A 21,948-nucleotide genomic window follows, 5' to 3' on the forward strand; every position below is an offset into this window, starting at 1 on the left:
AACGCAATTGCAACTGATGCAATGAGGATCCATTTCACACTCAAAGGCATCATGGTCTTTGCCACTGCAACAAGCACACATCAAGGAACCACAACATGATGACTTCGAGTGATCGAACAGCTGACACTGGAAACATTGGAGAGGGTTTGGAATGTATGGCCATACTCTACAATTAAGATAACATGCCTTGGTGGCGGCAGGCAGACGTGGTGTCATAAGTATAAGAATGAGGAGATGGGTCGGCATCATAATTCCATCTTTGCAAGTGGATATATGCTTCACTGCAGAAATTCCTTGAGTCGAGAAACCAGCAAGAATCTTAGACCCTGGGATGTTCTTCATATCCCTCCCAACAATAACTCCTCATGATGAATTCAAAGTAGCATGAGGTGTAACCTCAATAGGTATATCCCTAATTGCCTTTGAATGCAAGGGGAGTTCACTGTGTTGAGATGTGGATTTTTCCACCAACATGTCACCAGATTGAAGCTTATTTACTGACTTTGGAGAGCCAGCACGTACCTCTAGTCCCTTCTGAATGAAAAAGAAGATATTTGCCCAAAAGGTTTGTCTTAAAGTGAAAGCAATATAAGAAAATGAGGTACAACAGGTGGTACAGATGGTGAGGATTGCGGCTCAGAATCTTCAAGATGTGGTCGTTTACATATAGATGGTTTTTTCACTACTTTATTAAGATTTTTAATTGGAGTATCCATAATAAGGAAAGAAAGGGAAATTTCAGTGCTGACTGACCCCACCCACCATGGAGCCCTATGGGGGATGCACTACAATGTCAAACAAGGACATTGCTGCAATGCCAGGGTTTCGTGAGCACAATACCTAAACACCAGCATCAGATACAATGTACACAACACCTGATGAGAACATCCAACACTGATACTTGGTTGACCCTAGCCCGAGTGGACCAGTCGACTGACCCAAGGGGGCCCACCTGAAGGCTGCCTATCTACAGGAATTCAAGGCCAAAGTGGTGTGTTAGGGTTGAACATCTCAACCACCAGGATCCTCTCCTCCCCTTCACAGGTCGCCACACACAGCAAACATGTGGGTGGATGTTTAGATCCCAGAGGAGGTAAACTGAAAGAACAGAACGAGGAGGGAAAAGAAAGGATATGAAATAACAAACACACTAAATCTGTAATATCTATAATGTATAACAACTGATGAGTGAAAAGTGAGGATATGTAAGAACACATCAAACACTATATCTGTAATATCCATAATGTGTAACAACTGATGAGTGAGAAGAAAAAATATATAACATAAGAAACACTATATCTGTAATATCCATAATGTGTAACAACTGATGAGCGTGAAGAAAAAATATATAACATAAGAAACACTATATCTGTAATATCCATAACTAAGTTATATACTAAAAATCTCACAAACTATTATTAGAAAACCTAAGAAACTGTAGCTAAGTTAAAACACTATTTGTAATAATATCCTTAAAGAAAAACTACAAGAAAATATGTAACAACTTGAACAATGATTTTGAAAGTACTGGCTCCATTAAGTATTAGTACATTGGTAATTAATTAAAAATTAAAGAGTTCCAAAATATTCTAAAAAAATGTTATGAAAATCTTTGGCTAGTAATAATAACATGAACACTGATCTATCTGTACCACAATAAAAACAGACAACAGGAACGATGATTCGTCTGTATCACAGTAACACAACAGACAATATGAACAATGATCAGCTGTATCACAGTAACACAACAGACAATATGAACAATGATCAGCTGGATCACAGTGACAACAGATAATATGAACAATGATCCATCTGTTTTACCATAACAGATATGAACAATGATCCATCTGTATCACCATAATAGATAATATGAACAATGATCCATTTGTATCACCATAATAGATAATATGAACAATGATCCATCTGTATCACCATAATAGATAATATGAACAATGATCCATCTGTATCACCATAATAGATAATATGAACAATGGTCCATCTGTATCACCACAATAGATAATATGAACAATGATCCATCTGTATCACCACAATAGATAATATGAACAATGATCCATCTGTATCAGCTTAACAACAGATAATATGAACAATGATCCATCTGTATCACAGTAAGAATAGATAATATGAACAAATATCCATCTTTATCATAGCAACAACAGATAATATGAACAATGATCTATTTGTGCCATTGTAGCAATAGAAAACAATAACAATTATGCTTTGGAGGTGCAGTGTTAAACTAAATAGAAGTGATTTAGCATACTAGTGCCATTAGTATAAACACTCAACAACAACAAAAGATACAGACAATACAATATTTATTGTTTATTTAGCGTACTAGTGCCATCAGTATAAACACTCAACAACAACAAAAGAGGATACAGACAATATCATATTTATTGTTTATTTAGCGTACTAGTGCCATCAGTATAAACACTCAACAACAACAAAAGAGGATACAGACAATACCATATTTATTGTTTATTTAGCGTACTAGTGCCATCAGTACAAACATTCAACAACAACAAAAGATACAGACAATACCATATTTATTGTTTATTTAGCGTACTAGTGCCATCAGTATAAACACTCAACAACAACAAAAGATACAGACAATACCATATTTATTGTTTATTTAGCGTACTAGTGCCATCAGTATAAGCACTCAACAGTAAGACAACAGTTACTCCATATCAATCTGTATCATAGCAACAACAGATAACAAAAATGTTAGTGTGTCATAATATAGTTATTACATGTATTATGTTAAAGTGTGTCATTATATAGTGTTATTCCATGTATGATGTTAAAGTATGTCATTATATTCTAGCTGAAACGATTTTTAACAGTTCTCAGTAATGATAACAATTTGATGGACAATGTTGCATTATTCATAAATAAACTTCAAAATAATCAGTGCACAAATATTAGCAACTAAAAAATTTTAAATGTTTATAATAAAAATACAAAAATATTATATTTTAAAACTAAAAAAAAATTCAACAGGTAAAACATCCTTTTTGTCACTAGAGGTAGTTAGTTAAGCTACATGGCGAAAACTAAAATTATAATTTTGTTCAGTATATCTGGATGAAAAGTAACTGGAAGAAGACAGTTAAGTTGTAGGAGCTGAAATATTTATTATAAGTTTAAACATGCATCTTCATACCCTTATCTGATTATCCATGCTTGCTGGCAAGCTTAACATCAGGGTTTGAATTCTATCTGGTAAAAGGGATGATTTGGGAGATACTACCATAGACATTATTATCTGTTATTATTTTAAGGTCACAAGTGGGATTTGAAATGGATTCTGTGCTAAAACCTTCTTAATACTATTATATATATAAAGTTCATTATTGTTTTATAGTGCTGATTTTAGCTGTTAACAGTTAATATAATTAATGTATATAACAGTATTAAAATTATTTATTTCATAACACTGGAATATAAAAGTATTTCTCTCTTTCTCTTATCAATATCTTCTACTGGTTTAGTAACTTCAAGAGTCCTTCATCAATAAACACTTGTACTAAGAACAAAAACATACACTAACACTTTTCATCTAAACATAAGTAATCTAAAGACACATATTTTCCAGATGTACAAGTTAAATACATTACAAAAATAAAATAAAATAGTTGATATACTATTTAAATTAAAATCATATTAATATTATATTCCTCATTATTATTGTACTTATAAAAAAAATGTAATTTATTTATCCTATACTATTCTGTAAGTCTCAGAAATATTATTACAGTTACCCAATTCCTATCAACTTTACACATTAAATAACAGTAGTGTTTGGTAAGTAAAGTGTTTTAATCTTTTGTTGATGGTATTAAATTTGAATGTTTAATATATGTATTACTTATATATGTATTACGTTATTATATATTTTCTAAAGAGGTTATTTATTATTTCCAACACAATACATGGAGTTACAAATAATCCAAATCTCGTAAGTTGTTCATGAGATATTTCTATGAAAACATTACTAAAGACAAGGGTATTCACTGATGAAAAATCAAATAATACTTTATAACAGGCACTACGTACCCTGGCAAAATCATATGCATATCGGTAGATGCTTTTAAAACTGCTTGGGTCATCTAGAAGAGACCTGAGGTAGTCCAACTTGGATTGAATTATTTGTATAGAATCACACCTGAAAAAAAGACAGGATAGAAAAATGATCTGGCAACGGTAACAATATTGCTTTAACATTAGAGAAAAAATATTAAACATAAGATATTCAACATTTGAAGAAATAATTTGATATTTTGAACACAACAAATTCTTGGGAATAACAACAACCAAAGTGAGAACTCTAGAAATATAATTTACTATTGTGTATCCACCATGTGACAACTCTAGAAATATATTTTAATGTTGTGTATCCACAACTTCAAATCTGAAATAGCTCAATATTTAATGACTGAGAACATGAAACACAAAAAATGGACGTTTTTAAAGTTTTCATTGCTGAATGAACAACACACTACCTTAGATAATTGTGTTTTTTCATAGAACTCTGTATTCCTGCTCATACCTTTGTCATCCTATTAGCTCATATAAAAACTGTAAAACTATTATTATTTACATTTTAAATTATTCACATTTAGTATTTTCATACACAACTGCAACTGTTGTTTTAACAATATTTTTGTTACACTTACCACACATCTATTATATTATTGTAGTTGTATATTAATTTTGGTTATAAATATTTTAAGTTAGCTACCTTTCTAGGTTTAGTTACATAAGATAAGTACCAAGAGAAGACTACAAAGAAACAGATTCATGAAGTCATCAGAAGTTTGTCAAGACACAAATAACTAGTATGAGTAGTCACATTGTTTACAAAAATAACATCTACAAAGTGGTTTACAGTTCTGTTGGAAACAGCAACAGAGTAACTAGTGGAACTAACAATAATGTGACACTAGGTAGTATTATAATACCTATATTTAACTTGAAACTAGTAGAACTAATAATAATGTGACACTAGGTAGTATTATAATACCTATATTTAACTTGAAACTAGTAGAACTAACAATAATGTGACACTAGGTAGTATTATAATACCTATATTTAACTTGAAACTAGTAGAACTAACAATATTGTGACACTAGGTAGTATTATAATACCTATATTTAACTTGAAACTAGTAGAACTAACAATAATGTGACACTAGGTAGTATTATAATACCTATATTTAACTTGAAACTAGTAGAACTAACAATAATGTGACACTAGGTAGTATTATAATACCTATATTTAACTTGAAACTAGTAAAACTAACAATATTGTGACACTAGGTAGTATTATACCTATATTTAACTTGAAACTAGTAGAACTAACAATAATGTGACACTAGATAGTATTGTAATACCTATATTTAACTTGAAACTAGTAGAACTAACAATATTGTGACACTAGGTAGTATTATAATACCTATATTTAACTTGAAACTAGTAGAACTAACAATATTGTGACACTTGGTAGTATTATAATACCTATATTTAACTTGAAACTAGTAGAACTAACAATAATGTGACACTAGGTAGTATTATAATACCTATATTTAACTTGAAACTAGTAGAACTAACAATATTGTGACACTAGATAGTATTATATTACTAATTATTAACTTGAAACTAGTAAAACTAACAATATTGTGACACTAGGTAGTATTATAATACCTATATTTAACTTGAAACTAGTAGAACTAACAATAATGTGACACTAGGTAGTATTGTAATACCTATATTTAACTTGAAACTAGTAGAACTAACAATATTGTGACACTAGGTAGTATTATAATACCTATATTTAACTTGAAACTAGTAGAACTAACAATATTGTGACACTTGGTAGTATTATAATACCTATATTTAACTTGAAACTAGTAGAACTAACAATAATGTGACACTAGGTAGTATTATAATACCTATATTTAACTTGAAACTAGTAGAACTAACAATATTGTGACACTAGATAGTATTATATTACTAATTATTAACTTGAAACTAGTAAAACTAACAATATTGTGACACTAGGTAGTATTATAATACCTATATTTAACTTGAAACTAGTAGAACTAACAATAATGTGACACTAGGTAGTATTATAATACCTATATTTAACTTGAAACTAGTAGAACTAACAATAATGTGACACTAGATAGTATTATATTACTAATTCTTAACTTGAAACTTGTAAAACTAACAATATTGTGACACTAGGTAGTATTATAATACCTATATTTAACTTGAAACTAGTAGAACTAACAATAATGTGACACTTGGTAGTATTGTAATACCTATATTTAACTTGAAACTAGTAGAACTAACAATATTGTGACACTAGATAGTATTATATTACTAATTATTAACTTGAAACTAGTAAAACTAACAATATTGTGACACTAGGTAGTATTATAATACCTATATTTAACTTGAAACTAGTAGAACTAACAATAATGTGACACTAGGTAGTATTGTAATACCTATATTTAACTTGAAACTAGTAGAACTAACAATATTGTGACACTAGGTAGTATTATAATACCTATATTTAACTTGAAACTAGTAGAACTAACAATAATGTGACACTAGGTAGTATTATAATACCTATATTTAACTTGAAACTAGTAGAACTAACAATAATGTGACACTAGATAGTATTATATTACTAATTCTTAACTTGAAACTTGTAAAACTAACAATATTGTGACACTAGGTAGTATTATAATACCTATATTTAACTTGAAACTAGTAGAACTAACAATAATGTGACACTAGGTAGTATTGTAATAACTATATTTAACTTGAAACTAGTAGAACTAACAATATTGTGACACTTGGAAGTATTATAATACCTATATTTAACTTGAAACTAGTAGAACAAACAATAATGTGACATTAGGTAGTATTATAATACCTATATTTAACTTGAAACTAGTAGAACTAACAATATTGTGACACTAGATAGTATTATATTACTAATTATTAACTTGAAACTAGTAAAACTAACAATATTGTGACACTAGGTAGTATTATAATACCTATATTTAACTTGAAACTAGTAGAACTAACAATAATGTGACACTAGGTAGTATTATAATACCTATATTTAACTTGAAACTAGTAGAACTAACAATAATGTGACACTAAGTAGTATTATAATACCTATATTTAACTTGAAACTAGTAGAACTAACAATATTGTGACACTAGATTTGAAATGATTTATTTGATGTTACCACATTAAATTCTATTTCTTTACTAAACATCTGTAGTGATACATAATAACATGATAAAACATACTTACTGTAAATCTGACAATCCTTTAAGCCATTCAGATAACCTAAAGTATCCCATTTGTTTGGCTTCCATTTTCCACGCTAACACTAACATAACTACCTAGGTATAAAAGGATAAAAACTTCATCAATTATTCATATACGTTGTACTTAAAGGATAATTGTAAACATATTTTGTTATCCTAGAGAAACATCTTACCTAAAGGTTCATTATTTAAAGATAAAGAAATAACTATAAACATATCTTGTTATCCTAGAGAAACATCTTACCTAAAGGTTCATTATTTATAGATAAAGAAATAACTGTAAACATATTTTGTTATCCTAGAGAAACATCTTACCTAAAGGTTCATTATTTATAGATAAAGAAATAACTGTAAACATATTTTGTTATCCTAGAGAAACATCTTACCTAAAGGTTCATTATTTATAGATAAAGAAATAACTGTAAACATATTTTGTTATCCTAGAGAAACATCTTACCTAAAGGTTCATTATTTATAGATAAAGACATAACTGTAAACATATTTTGTTATCCTAGAGAAACATCTTACCTAAAGGTTCATTATTTATAGATAAAGACATAACTGTAAACATATTTTGTTATCCTAGAGAAACATCTTACCTAAAGGTTCATTATTTATAGATAAAGACATAACTGTAAACATATTTTGTTATCCTAGAGAAACATCTTACCTAAAGGTTCATTATTTATAGATAAAGAAATAACTGTAAACATATTTTGTTATCCTAGAGAAACATCTTACCTAAAGGTTCATTATTTATAGATAAAGAAATAACTGTAAACATATTTTGTTATCCTAGAGAAACATCTTACCTAAAGGTTCATTATTTATAGATAAAGAAATAACTGTAAACATATTTTGTTATCCTAGAGAAACATCTTACCTAAAGGTTCATTATTTATAGATAAAGAAATAACTGTAAACATATTTTGTTATCCTAGAGAAACATCTTACCTAAAGGTTCATTATTTATAGATAAAGAAATAACTGTAAACATATTTTGTTATCCTAGAGAAACATCTTACCTAAAGGTTCATTATTTATAGATAAAGAAATAACTGTAAACATATTTTGTTATCCTAGAGAAACATCTTACCTAAAGGTTCATTATTTATAGATAAAGAAATAACTGTAAACATATTTTGTTATCCTAGAGAAACATCTTACCTAAAGGTTCATTATTTATAGATAAAGAAATAACTGTAAACATATTTTGTTATCCTAGAGAAACATCTTACCTAAAGGTTCATTATTTATAGATAAAGAAATAACTGTAAACATATTTTGTTATCCTAGAGAAACATCTTACCTAAAGGTTCATTATTTATAGATAAAGAAATAACTGTAAACATATTTTGTTACCCTAGAGAAACATCTTACCTAAAGGTTCATTATTTATAGATAAAGAAATAACTGTAAACATATTTTGTTACCCTAGAGAAACATCTTACCTAAAGGTTCATTATTTATAGATAAAGAAATAACTGTAAACATATTTTGTTATCCTAGAGAAACATCTTACCTAAAGGTTCATTATTTATAGATAAAGAAATAACTGTAAACATATTTTGTTATCCTAGAGAAACATCTTACCTAAAGGTTCATTATTTATAGATAAAGAAATAACTGTAAACATATTTTGTTATCCTAGAGAAACATCTTACCTAAAGGTTCATTATTTATAGATAAAGAAATAACTGTAAACATATTTTGTTATCCTAGAGAAACATCTTACCTAAAGGTTCATTATTTATAGATAAAGAAATAACTGTAAACATATTTTGTTATCCTAGAGAAACATCTTACCTAAAGGTTCATTATTTATAGATAAAGAAATAACTGTAAACATATTTTGTTATCCTAGAGAAACATCTTACCTAAAGGTTCATTATTTATAGATAAAGAAATAACTGTAAACATATTTTGTTATCCTAGAGAAACATCTTACCTAAAGGTTCATTATTTATAGATAAAGAAATAACTGTAAACATATTTTGTTATCCTAGAGAAACATCTTACCTAAAGGTTCATTATTTATAGATAAAGAAATAACTGTAAACATATTTTGTTATCCTAGAGAAACATCTTACCTAAAGGTTCATTATTTATAGATAAAGAAATAACTGTAAACATATTTTGTTATCCTAGAGAAACATCTTACCTAAAGGTTCATTATTTATAGATAAAGAAATAACTGTAAACATATTTTGTTATCCTAGAGAAACATCTTACCTAAAGGTTCATTATTTATAGATAAAGAAATAACTGTAAACATATTTTGTTATCCTAGAGAAACATCTTACCTAAAGGTTCATTATTTATAGATAAAGAAATAACTGTAAACATATTTTGTTATCCTAGAGAAACATCTTACCTAAAGGTTCATTATTTATAGATAAAGAAATAACTGTAAACATATTTTGTTATCCTAGAGAAACATCTTACCTAAAGGTTCATTATTTATAGATAAAGAAATAACTGTAAACATATTTTGTTATCCTAGAGAAACATCTTACCTAAAGGTTCATTATTTATAGATAAAGAAATAACTGTAAACATATTTTGTTATCCTAGAGAAACATCTTACCTAAAGGTTCATTATTTATAGATAAAGAAATAACTGTAAACATATTTTGTTATCCTAGAGAAACATCTTACCTAAAGGTTCATTATTTATAGATAAAGAAATAACTGTAAACATATTTTGTTATCCTAGAGAAACATCTTACCTAAAGGTTCATTATTTATAGATAAAGAAATAACTGTAAACATATTTTGTTATCCTAGAGAAACATCTTACCTAAAGGTTCATTATTTATAGATAAAGAAATAACTGTAAACATATTTTGTTATCCTAGAGAAACATCTTACCTAAAGGTTCATTATTTATAGATAAAGAAATAACTGTAAACATATTTTGTTATCCTAGAGAAACATCTTACCTAAAGGTTCATTATTTATAGATAAAGAAATAACTGCACAATGACAGTAGAGAAATAATGAAACACTGCTGCTACTTTCACTTTATACTTCCAGTTTTTGTAACTAAGAAGGAAGATAATTTGATTAAAGGCCAACTAATTAGACATGTCCAATTTGTCTTTCCATTTTAACTTAATGTGAATACTTGTATCTTTTATATAAATCTCTCTTCATAGTTTCCATCATATACAAATAACCTGTAGAAATGTGGGAAACTTAAAGTAGCATGAAGAAACGAAGACATTCTATACAAATAACCTGTAGAAATATGTGGGACACTGAAATCAGAGTAAAGAAACAAGGACATTCTATACAAATAACCTGTAGAAATATGTGGGACACTGAAATCAGAGTAAAGAAACAAAGACATTCTATACAAATAACCTGTAGAAATATGTGGGACACTGAAATCAGAGTAAAGAAACAAAGACATTCTATACAAATAACCTGTAGAAATATGTGTTAAAGAAAAAGTGCTACATGTAACACTTACTTGAAAATACAGGTACCATGAAAGAAAACATGTAGACAACACATCAGTTGGATTGTCCAAGCAAGGCTATTAACATGGTGTTAACAGTCAAGGAATTTCAACATTATGCACGTGTTATGAACCAGTGCATTCCCACAGCAAACAACCACATTATTTACCAAGCAATATAAACATTATATGTTTTATTACTTAACAAATTGACACAGCAGACAACCATATTATTTAACAAACAATATAAAAATTGTGTTATTAATTAACAAACTGATACAGCAGACAACCACGTTATTAATCAAACAATATAAACATTATATGTGTTATTAATTAATAAATTGATACAACAGACAACCATATTATTTACCAAGCAGCATAAACATTATGTTTTATTTTGTAACTTACACAGCAGACAACCACATTATTTACCAAACAATATAAATATTGTGTGTTATTACTTAACAAATTGATACAACAGACAACCATATTATTTACCAAGCAGCATAAACATTGTTTTATTTCTTAACTTACACAGCAGACAACCACATTATTTACCAAACAATATTAACATTATATATGTGTTATTAACTACTGCATTTACATAGCAATCATGCTATCAAAGTAACAATATAAACATTATACGTCATTAATCAATACACTAACACAATAGACAACCATTATTAACCAAGCAATGCAAACATTATATCTGTGTCATTAAATAATGCATTCACACTGCCGTCATGTTATTAACCAAAAAATATAAAAATTGTGTTTGTTAATAAACAAGAAATATAAACATTATACATGTGATATCAACCAACCCATTCACATATTTAACAACCATGTTATTAATCAACCCATTCACACAACTCATAACTGTGTTAATAAAAACGAAATATAGACACTGTACATGTATTATTAATTAAACAATTTAAACATTATAAAAAAGCCCTAAATGCATTTGTATAGACAACTACATAAACGTGTCCTGTTCAATGGATTAGTTTTCTAAAGTCCGATCTAGACATATGCTGAAAAATGTTATTTCATGCCACTTTTAATGGTTGAATAAAACATGAATTTTGTTATCTTCTGTTGTACAGTTTGTTCCCAGAACTTACATCTTCTGGTTCTACTCCTAGGTCTTCACAAAACTTCTCCATTCCATCAGGGCCAATCACATCTGGATCATCTACAGCTGAAAGACAGTCGAATACTTTTAATTACTTGTTTTAAACCTATTACAGTGGACTCGCATATCTGATGTGTCCATGCAACCATGGTGGTATACATACTATGGTCCTCAAAGTACTTAACATACCTTCACAAAATTTGGCAAGTTTTCACTAAACATTGAGTTTTTTTAATTTAAAATGTATGTAATTACATGATATTAGTGTTAACTTCTCCTAGTGCAAAGTGATTTTCATATTAAGACTAAAAATTCTTTTTCCATCTAAAATTTTTCAAATTTCATTTCCATAACCTCTGATGCTTCATAAATGAATATATCAATTTTTTTGAAAAACTTTATATTTTATCTGTTATTTTCTATACCATAATTTTATCCATGACCAACTCACTTGACCAATCTTGTAACTACTTAAAAAAATAAACAGAATTAATTCTAAATTACATATTTTTATATCTGGAATGACTACAAATTGTAAGTTGAAATCACAATTGCTACCCTAAATAGCTTATAGCTTGTAACAATACATATCTCTTTCTACTCGGATTTTACTGGACTGCTGTTTATTATCTATTGGTTTGCATACAGACCAATAAAAAGATCTCTGATGTGCTTGTTCCAAAGGATTTGAGTGATGCCCACATTACCAAATATGGAGAAGAGTTGGTCTGCCTGTACCACAGTATGGAGCCAAATGGGAGCCAGCTGAGCCTGACAGAAATATATGTTGAAAAAAAGATACCTGGATGGAAGATGTATCGTGTTAGAGTGAGAAGACATGCCTTGGATCTGATAAGAAATCCTGTCTTGGTCACTTTTGAAAGCAGTATCACCAACTGAAGAGATGGTGCTAGCAGTAGCCAGATGTCCATGGAATGACTTGAGAACAGGCAAAGTGAATCAGAAAAGGTTTGTATGATTCAGCAGAACATGTATGGAGCCCTTAAATGCAGCACCAGATCCTTATACATGTAACACAAATAGTTGCTAAGGGACTGTGCAAATAAGTATTGCTAATATAAAACATGGTTATGCACAGCCCCAGCAAAAGATACGAACAGAGTCAGGAATGACTCAAATGTGAACTCTAGAGGATCTAGGGATTGATCTGAACAAGAAAGCTGAATGACTAGCTACTAATCTATTGACTTATTGGGTACAACAAATAGATTGGAATAAAACACAGGAAGAACTGGAACAACTTACCCTACTGCCCTCTTGACCAACAAATCTGATAGCAATGTAATGAAGTTCCAAAATCTAGGATCTGTGGGAACACATACACTACAGGTTGGGGTGTGGGGAAAGTATGTTGGTGGTGATGTGAACTGAATAACTAATCTTGACAAAATAACCAGCAATATCCATGGAGAAGGTTTTCCACACTACAGAAATTTTCAAATCCAAGATCCTACAGACTCCAAAGGCATATGGTAGTCACTGCTACCATTGGCTGCATTCCAACCAAGCTGAGAAACCTTTTGGATAAAGATGGTACCTATTCTGGGTTTCCATGGAATGAGGGGCTAATGTCAGGAGTCAGAACACTCAAATAGGGGTAGAAAATTATTACTCCCTTTAGGAGTTGAAAAAGTCGAGACTCAAATGACATCAGACATCAACCTCTGAATCCAAAGACTACAGAATGCCCAGAAAAATCATGGGTTGAAGAAATGGCCCTCATGTAAGTCATGGAGGGCAGCAGCAGGTAGGTGAATGTCCTCCATCATCTTATCTCTAACAAATCCCAACCAAGCGGCTAGGAAAAAGAGCAGAAGCTGACAACTGAATCAAGACGGATGCTAAAAATGGTCCCAACACATCACCAAAGTAATGTGGTGCTCACTGAAGTGCTTCCTGAAAAAAAGGTGTAGGGGTGACAACTACTTCAGCACTGTAGTTACGGTTAAACAAATCCTAGAAAACTGTAATCTTTTCAGGTTGATCACATACTCCATTGTGGAACCCCGTATTTCCAGAAGTTGGTCTGTTCTCCAATAGTAAATATGCTTCCACCATAGTAGTGGTAGGCAAAAGCATGCTTGAAAAATGTGGCAAACAAGGCATAGCTGTCTTTTCATTTAACTAAGCAGTAAATCTCTCTGTATGAACTCCAATATCAGAGAGTGGAGAGAAGACTAAATACACCTCCCTCGGAATATTCCACCATCACTAAAGATGCAGACTGAAAAGCAGCTAAGGAAAGGTCCAAAACATCACAAACTTGATGTACCAATGGAGCTGCAGGTGGTTGATCCAAATTGGCCTCATGAGAAGTTAACGGAGCAAAGGAAGACACTGGAAAGAGTGAGACTATATCATCTTGAGTATGTCCAGGATTGGCCACAAGTACAGCATCAAAGCTCCCTAGAGAAATACCATAAACATTAAAAACTCTCTATACCTAAGGTTGCACACAACTGCAGTTGTAACCTTAAGTATATGTAGTGTACTTTAATAATTATTATAGGTACATATCATTTGCTTATGTTCAACACTTCATGTTATAAAATAATTTATTAAACATTTCTTTCTTCCTACAATATAAGAATATCTAATTGCAATCACCAAGAATTTAGTCAAAGATCGAAGAAACACATGAAATATTTCATAGAAATTAAATATTACACCTTAAACATTAAACACAGAAATCTTACAAGAGTAGTGCTACAGTAAACACAGACATCTTACAAGAGTAGTGCTACAGTAAACAAACAACTCACAAGAGTAGTACTACAGTAAACACAGACAACTTACAAGAGTAGTACTACAGTAAACACAGACAACTTACAAGAGGAGTACTACACTAAACACAGACAACTTACAAGAGTAGTACTACAGTAAACACAGACAACTTACAATAGTATTACAGTAAACACAGACAACTTACAAGAGTAGTACTACAGTAAACACAGACATCTTACAAGAGTAGTACTACAGTAAACAGAGAAAACTTACAAGAGTAGTACTACAGTAAACAGAGACATCTTACAAGAGTAGTGCTACAGTAAACAAACAACTTACAAGAGTAGTACTACAGTAAACACAGACATCTTACAAGAGTAGTACTACAGTAAACACAGACATCTTACAATAGTACTACAGTAAACAGACAACTTACAAGAGTAGTACTACAGTAAACACAGACAACTTACAAGAGTAGTACTACAGTAAACACAGACAACTTACAAGAGTAGTACTACAGTAAACACAGACAACTTACAAGAGTAGTACTACAGTAAACACAGACAACTTACAAGAGTAGTACTACAGTAAACACAGACAACTTACAAGAGTACTCATGAAAAAGAGCTATACATTTCTTCTGGGAATATCCTTGATCGTGAACTTCACCATTCTTTGTACGCCGTGTACTGAAAGACAAAATACCTGAACTTTATCATGAAACATTCTGATATAAATGTATATACTTTCTTTAAGATATAAATAAAAAATTATGACCACCATTTATACAGAATTAAGAAGGAAATTTAAACGTTTATCTTCCTTCGGATGTATAGAAAAGTAACTTACAATGTAGTTTTGATAAGTTTTCTCTGCTTTTTCTATCACATATAATGTCTAACTACTATTCAGCATATGAAAGATTAGAGTAATCGGTGTCCACACTTGAAGATATGAAACATACAAGAAATTATCTAGTTTAATGCACCAGATGACAAAAATTTTTATCTCAAGGTACAGTTGAACAATTAGCAAAATTTACTAACTGATTTATTTATGGTCTAATTAATGAATTGCACTGAAACAGTTGGTTGTTACATCATCTAATACAAAAATATTAAAGGTGGTTATTACTGAAGTAAAAACAATAACTTATGATAAAGTTTTTATACCTGCAGTGAGCAGACCAAAGATGGCCATCATGTAGTCTTGTGTTGAACAATGAACAAACATTATAATTTTTAATAACATGGGTAGTGGGGACAATAATAGTTGTTGGAAAACATTTTTCACTCCATTAATTATTTAATAATCTCTCTTTCATTAACATACAGTTATGGAGAGCTTGGCACGCCAAGCAGTAGTTGTAGTTATATCTATACGCTGATAGAAAAAAAAATTCAGTATTTTTCTCTTCCATTGTTATTTCTTCAAGTAGAAGAAATACAAGTGATAAAATGATTTCATGGTGTTTGAAATTCTTGAAATATATAGATTGATCAATAGACAGCAATCCACTAGTCTCATTATTACCATCAAGTAACAAATGTGATAACATCTACTAAATATTTAATAACGTGCCAGATTTGTATTATCCTTTATCTAAGATATGTTCAAGATGGCTTTGTCTCAGGAGTTCTAACTTTTATCTTGGCATAAGCATGGTATTTTGATTTCATGTGACATTTAAGGTGTAATATAACTGAAAATGTTTTATCCACACAAGTGCAGTATACAGGGCCAATAATAAAAATCATTATAAAACAAATCCGCGGTCAGGCAATCCAAATAGAAATAATGGGTAGTGAAGATTATTTTCATTGTTATTAGTATGTGGTTTTGCCCTGCTACTGTTTTTATTTTAATACATTATAATATCACAAATATAACTTTAGTGTTTAACCACCATGATTTGATTTCAGTATTGTCAACAATAGCTTTGTAAACCTACAACATGGATTACAAATATTGATTTGTAATCTGCTTTATACCACTTACATATTTGCATCTTTCACGTCATTAATGGAAGAATAAACATGCACAATCAAAGTTAGGAGTACTCTGTGTGTTCCCACATCAGAGTGACTCCCTTTGTCAAAAGGCCAATAGAACTGGGTTGCTTGATCATGCTGTGTAACTAGTATTGGTGTTTTAACATAGTAGATAAGGTTTATCCTCAGAGACCAGACATAGGTCCATTGTTACCATTAAATATGTTAGTTTTTAATATTCCAGATCCAATTATTTAAAATTACAATACAAATTATATAACAAAACAGTATACATTTATTTATTTTCAAGTTTCTCATGTGGGCCTACCCTTTTCTAATGATCCATGACCGACATAAAATATTGATACAAAGTACTAAAGTTAATGTAACTTTACTTGAATAATGGCAGAAAAAATATTATTAAAATAAAAACACTTCAACACTGTCTTTTAATTGTAAAAATGTATTAAATTTCTTAATTTAAGAGAATAATTAGTGTTTATTTAATAATCTAGACTGACCCACAATTAACATCTATAAAACAGCCAGGTAAGAAAAATGACTAAACATTTTAAACACACTTTAAAATCAAAGTTAACCAAAATGTGTCTTAATCTTACCTGGAATGCATTTTTGGAAACTTGTAGACACCACTGTGTTTATCTTCTTCTACAAGATGTGGACGCACTTTCCTCTTAGGAGGCATGATCTTCCAACTTTAGTCTTCTGCTTGATGTATGCTGAAGAGGTAACTGTTTTCAATTCTGAAAATATTAATAATTTAACATCCCTACCAATAGCTTCTGTGTGCTTTGTATATACAAGTTAGAAACTATTATACAACCATTAACAGTATTTGTTAAAACATTTAGTACATACATTTATTAAGAGAACTGTGTGTTAGTTTACTTAAACTGTTCAAACCTCACAGGATTATAACCAAAAATATCAATAAAAGCTAAGTGAACTATAAAAACACTATCATATATACCAAGTAAAACATGTATATTAAATTTGTTATATTAACCAATTGATTTTGTACTTCATACCTATAGAAACCTTGCTTTGATCACAAACATCATAACACAAAGTTTTCATTGTGGAGCATTCAGGATAGCACCTTATGATAATTACAAATCAATTGTCAAGTTGCTTTTTTACACAAAACAATACACTTCAAATAATATAGAGGAGTATAGATAAGTTAGTTACAACTGTTTTATACTTCTAAGATAACTACGTATCATTTGAATTATAACTTTAACACAGAGAACAATTTTAATATACTCTGTTCAATTTAAATTTAATACAAATCTAAAAATTAACAGACCAGTAACGTTTATAGTTAACAGAACGTGTAATTCTGATTCACAGTTATTGTGACATTGTAACAGTAAGTAACAAAAAAATTTATGTAACAATCATGAATAAAGTAAAATTAGAAATTACATGTAGAATAACAATAACAACTAGGGTAAAATAACAATAAAATTACATGTAGAATAACAATAACAACTAGGGTAAAATAACAATAATAACCAGGGTAAAATAACAATAAAATTACATGTAGAATAACAATAACAACCATGAGTAAAATAACAATAAAATTACATGTAGAATAACAATAACAACTAGGGTAAAATAACAATAAAATTACATGTAAAATAACAACAACTAGGGTAAAATAACAATAAAATTACATGTTCAATAACAATAACGACTAGGGTAAAATAACAATAAAATTACATGTAGAATAACAATAACAACTAGGGTAAAATAACAATAAAATTACATGTAAAGTAACAATAACAACCATTGGTAAAGTAACAAAAATCTTTCAAATACTGCTCTAAGACTAACACTTGAGTTACTAAAAACATATTTTCAAGTACCTGTATACAACTGACAACTTAGTAAACAATCTATGAAATACTGACCTGTAACTGACAGTTGAGTTACTAAAAAACATACTTTCAAGTACCTATATACAACTGATAAGTTACTAAATGTACAATCTTTCAAACACTGCTCTAAAACTGATACTTGAGTTACTAAAAAAAACATACTTTCAAGTACCTGTATACAACTGATGAATTACTGAACAAACAATTTTTCAAGAGATGATCTATAACCAACACTCAAGTTTCTAGTTTTAGAATGAAGGCAACTGAAACAGAGTGACTAGGTCTGTTGAGAAGTACATAAAATACTATACCAAATGAAGCAATGTAAATATGAAATATTTTAAAGTCATGGTTTAAGACAACACCAAATCATGGTTTAACACAACACTAAATCATGGTTTGAAATATAGTTGCAGGAGAATGGAAGGTAATTTATTGTAATAACAACAATGAAACATGATATGTAACATCACATGACAAGTACGACACACATACGTGAATAACTCAACTTGCATAACACCATGACATTACATGATATACGATATGTAACATGACTAACACACATTAATAATACAACTTACATAACACCATAACATAATATGATATATAACATCATACGAAACATACGACACACACATAACTTACACAAGCGTGATACAACAAGATGTGTATGGAAACATAAAAAATGAACACCACTACTTGCCTGGCTTACCACTACCCGAAGAACTTGGCTTTACCTCTGACCCAAGGTATATGGTGCCTAACCTGACCTCACATGAAGTCAGTCTGGCTTACCTTATATTAAGGTTTATAGTGTCAAACAACCCTCTACAAACATTCTGTCAACTACACAAGTGTATTTATATAGAATGCAGAGTCCAGTGCACTATTCAAACATTTATATGGCTCATTATGACAGGAACCAGTGAAGTATTTAAATAATTTAACTTCTATGAACTTAAAAAATTATAAACATAAATTATCAAACTGTGACCCCCCTACATTCCACTCAATACATTTCTTTCTTTTAATAATGTGACATATGGAAAATTTCTTTGTAGGGTATACCACTGATAATAAACATCTTAGTGATATAAAACAAATACATGTTTTCACACAGACCTAATTATAAATAAAAATCATTTCTATTTTACAAATTAAAATAGAATTTTGTTTCATTTATACTTGTATACACCCATATTTCTGTCAAACCACCTGACCAGAAGTTTTTTAATTCATGTCTATTTACTTGTAGGATTATAGGACAACATTTTAAGATACTGACACAGCTAATTTAAGAAGCCAGCATACAGAACAATTTATCTTCAGGTGTGGCAGAAACTACAAAATTCAAAGAACTTAAGACAAAATTGAGTATTTTAGAAATTGGGCTAGTGCAGAAGGAAAGTGAATTTATTTTGTATGGTTTAGAAGAGGACATTAGTAGAAAACAAGATAACCTGGTGTGACTTCTTGGAACTAAAATACAGACCTAAATATTCAAGGTTATAATAATTAGAATTCTTAACCTCTGAAATGGCTCACTGTTAAAAGGTTAAATTTCTTTAAAGCTATTGGTGAAATAAATATATTTAGGCTGTCAAATGGTTATTTAATAAAATTGTAGTTTTTACAGTTTAGCCTTTTTATCACCTTGTTAATGCTCATTTTACAGTGACATATCCTGCTATTGTCTTTAGTTTTAAACCTTTAGTCATAGGGACAACAATAATTTACAACCAATGCTGTCACTGCTCTAACACACTTATAACTCAGACATCCACAACTATACCACAGGGCTAACCCACCCTATTCGACCATTTTTTAAAATGTAGCATTTTGGAACAAGTCATAATATATGGTGAACTGATAAGACTACTTTAACGATAATTTAATTCAAAATTAAAGATATTCCAAAAAAGAATAGATTCTATGACAGTTGCTCTCAAATATCAAACTGTTTGAAACAGACACTTAACAGCAGTGTTTTAAGTTTAATTGATATGGAAAAAAGCACTTCACTAGACTTCAGCATGCAACAGTGCTATAATCAAGCTATTTAAGTCAAAATATAACTTGCATCTTTGAACTAAAAGTAAACTACACAGCTTGTCGTAAAATCAAACTGAACTAAGTCTAACCTAACCTTTAGATACATAATTTAAAAAATTCTGTTACTACGTGCTGAATAGTTTTCCATAAAAAATAGACTTCTACCTTGATGTAATGTTAACCACATAATAATAATAAATGAATAAATTACGCAATTAATGCGGATGCCCTTAGTAAATAAGTAGAAACAACGACCAATACTGGCGATTACTGTTAGTATTACTATTACTTTTATTGGTATTACAGTATAAACTAAGTCTTAGGACTACATACAGTTAAACAAGCCACAAAGTTACGAAACCTGATTTTTCAAAGTTGCTTTCGATTTGATCATTAAAACAACATGAATTATCAGTTTACCATTATTTATCATTAAAACTAACCAGTTGTGCTTGGAACTGAATACATATATAAATATACGCCTTTCCCCTCTCCTCACGATCTTTTCAGAAACTTCTTAAAGTGAACTACTCATATCGACCGTCTAAGCTACTAACATTTTTCATTCCTTTTTTAAAAAACAACAAAAACATCGGCTATGATAAGCAAGATTATTATGAGGAATTCTTTGATTTAATTAAATAGTCGCAATTATGGGCTATACTATTTCGGAATATGTTGTGGATATCACTATATTAACAAGAAATGCAATTATTATGTGGACGAAAAAGACAAATAAGATTTACAGGTTAAAAATCAGTCATCAAAGAAACATAGCCGAAAAATGGGAGTGAAAAATATATTAGGAATGCAAAGTATTTCATCTTTAAATGCTTCTTTTTACCCTAAATATATTTGTGGTTATTATAATATCATTAAAGAAAAATACTTCGAATACTGATAATTAAAGTTGAAATCATATTAAAAAAAGCTCTAAGATAGACTTTCGTGTGTTGTTTGCTCTAAAAGATAATTCGAAAATATATTGATATTTATTGCTTTCTTAAGTCATATTCCCTAGGTGATACTGAACAGTCCTGGTGTTGTAAACATATTTCTTTGCAGTACTTGACTTTTGAACATTTATTATAACTTTTCTGTAACTAGTGAATTAAGTTACAGACAGTTTTCTTTCTCGTTCTCGTATTTAACGGGAATAAGACGTCGTGCTATAATTATGAAACTTAGGTAATCTCGAAGTAAGAAGCCAGCAGCATAGTTTTATTTATTATTTGCCTTCATATTGTAAGGATTAATACTTTATCATTGTGAGATTGTTTATACAG

General features: G+C 29.8%; 1 protein-coding gene across 2 annotated transcripts in view; it reads right to left on the reverse strand.

The window, feature by feature from the left end:
- SCCRO4 (DCN1-like protein SCCRO4) overlaps nt 1-21,262 on the reverse strand; it is a 33,392-nt gene extending 12,130 nt beyond the window's left edge. The window contains exons 1-7 of one of the 2 annotated variants that reach the window (XM_076459934.1): nt 21,106-21,240; nt 17,756-17,826; nt 17,327-17,470; nt 15,322-15,404; nt 11,960-12,036; nt 7,356-7,447; nt 4,081-4,189 (exon numbers count right to left, since the gene is read on the reverse strand). In XM_076459934.1, the coding sequence (XP_076316049.1) occupies nt 4,081-4,189; nt 7,356-7,447; nt 11,960-12,036; nt 15,322-15,404; nt 17,327-17,412 (447 nt within the window). In that variant the 5' untranslated portion in view covers nt 17,413-17,470; nt 17,756-17,826; nt 21,106-21,240. Of the gene's footprint in view, nt 1-4,080; nt 4,190-7,355; nt 7,448-11,959; nt 12,037-15,321; nt 15,405-17,326; nt 17,471-17,755; nt 17,827-21,105 lie in introns of both variants that reach the window. The other variant, XM_076459933.1, reaches the window with a different exon arrangement.
- Nucleotides 21,263-21,948: the final 686 nt, after the last annotated feature.

This window comes from Tachypleus tridentatus, chromosome 10, assembly GCF_004210375.1.
Source record: "Tachypleus tridentatus isolate NWPU-2018 chromosome 10, ASM421037v1, whole genome shotgun sequence".
Lineage (NCBI taxonomy): Eukaryota > Metazoa > Arthropoda > Merostomata > Xiphosura > Limulidae > Tachypleus > Tachypleus tridentatus.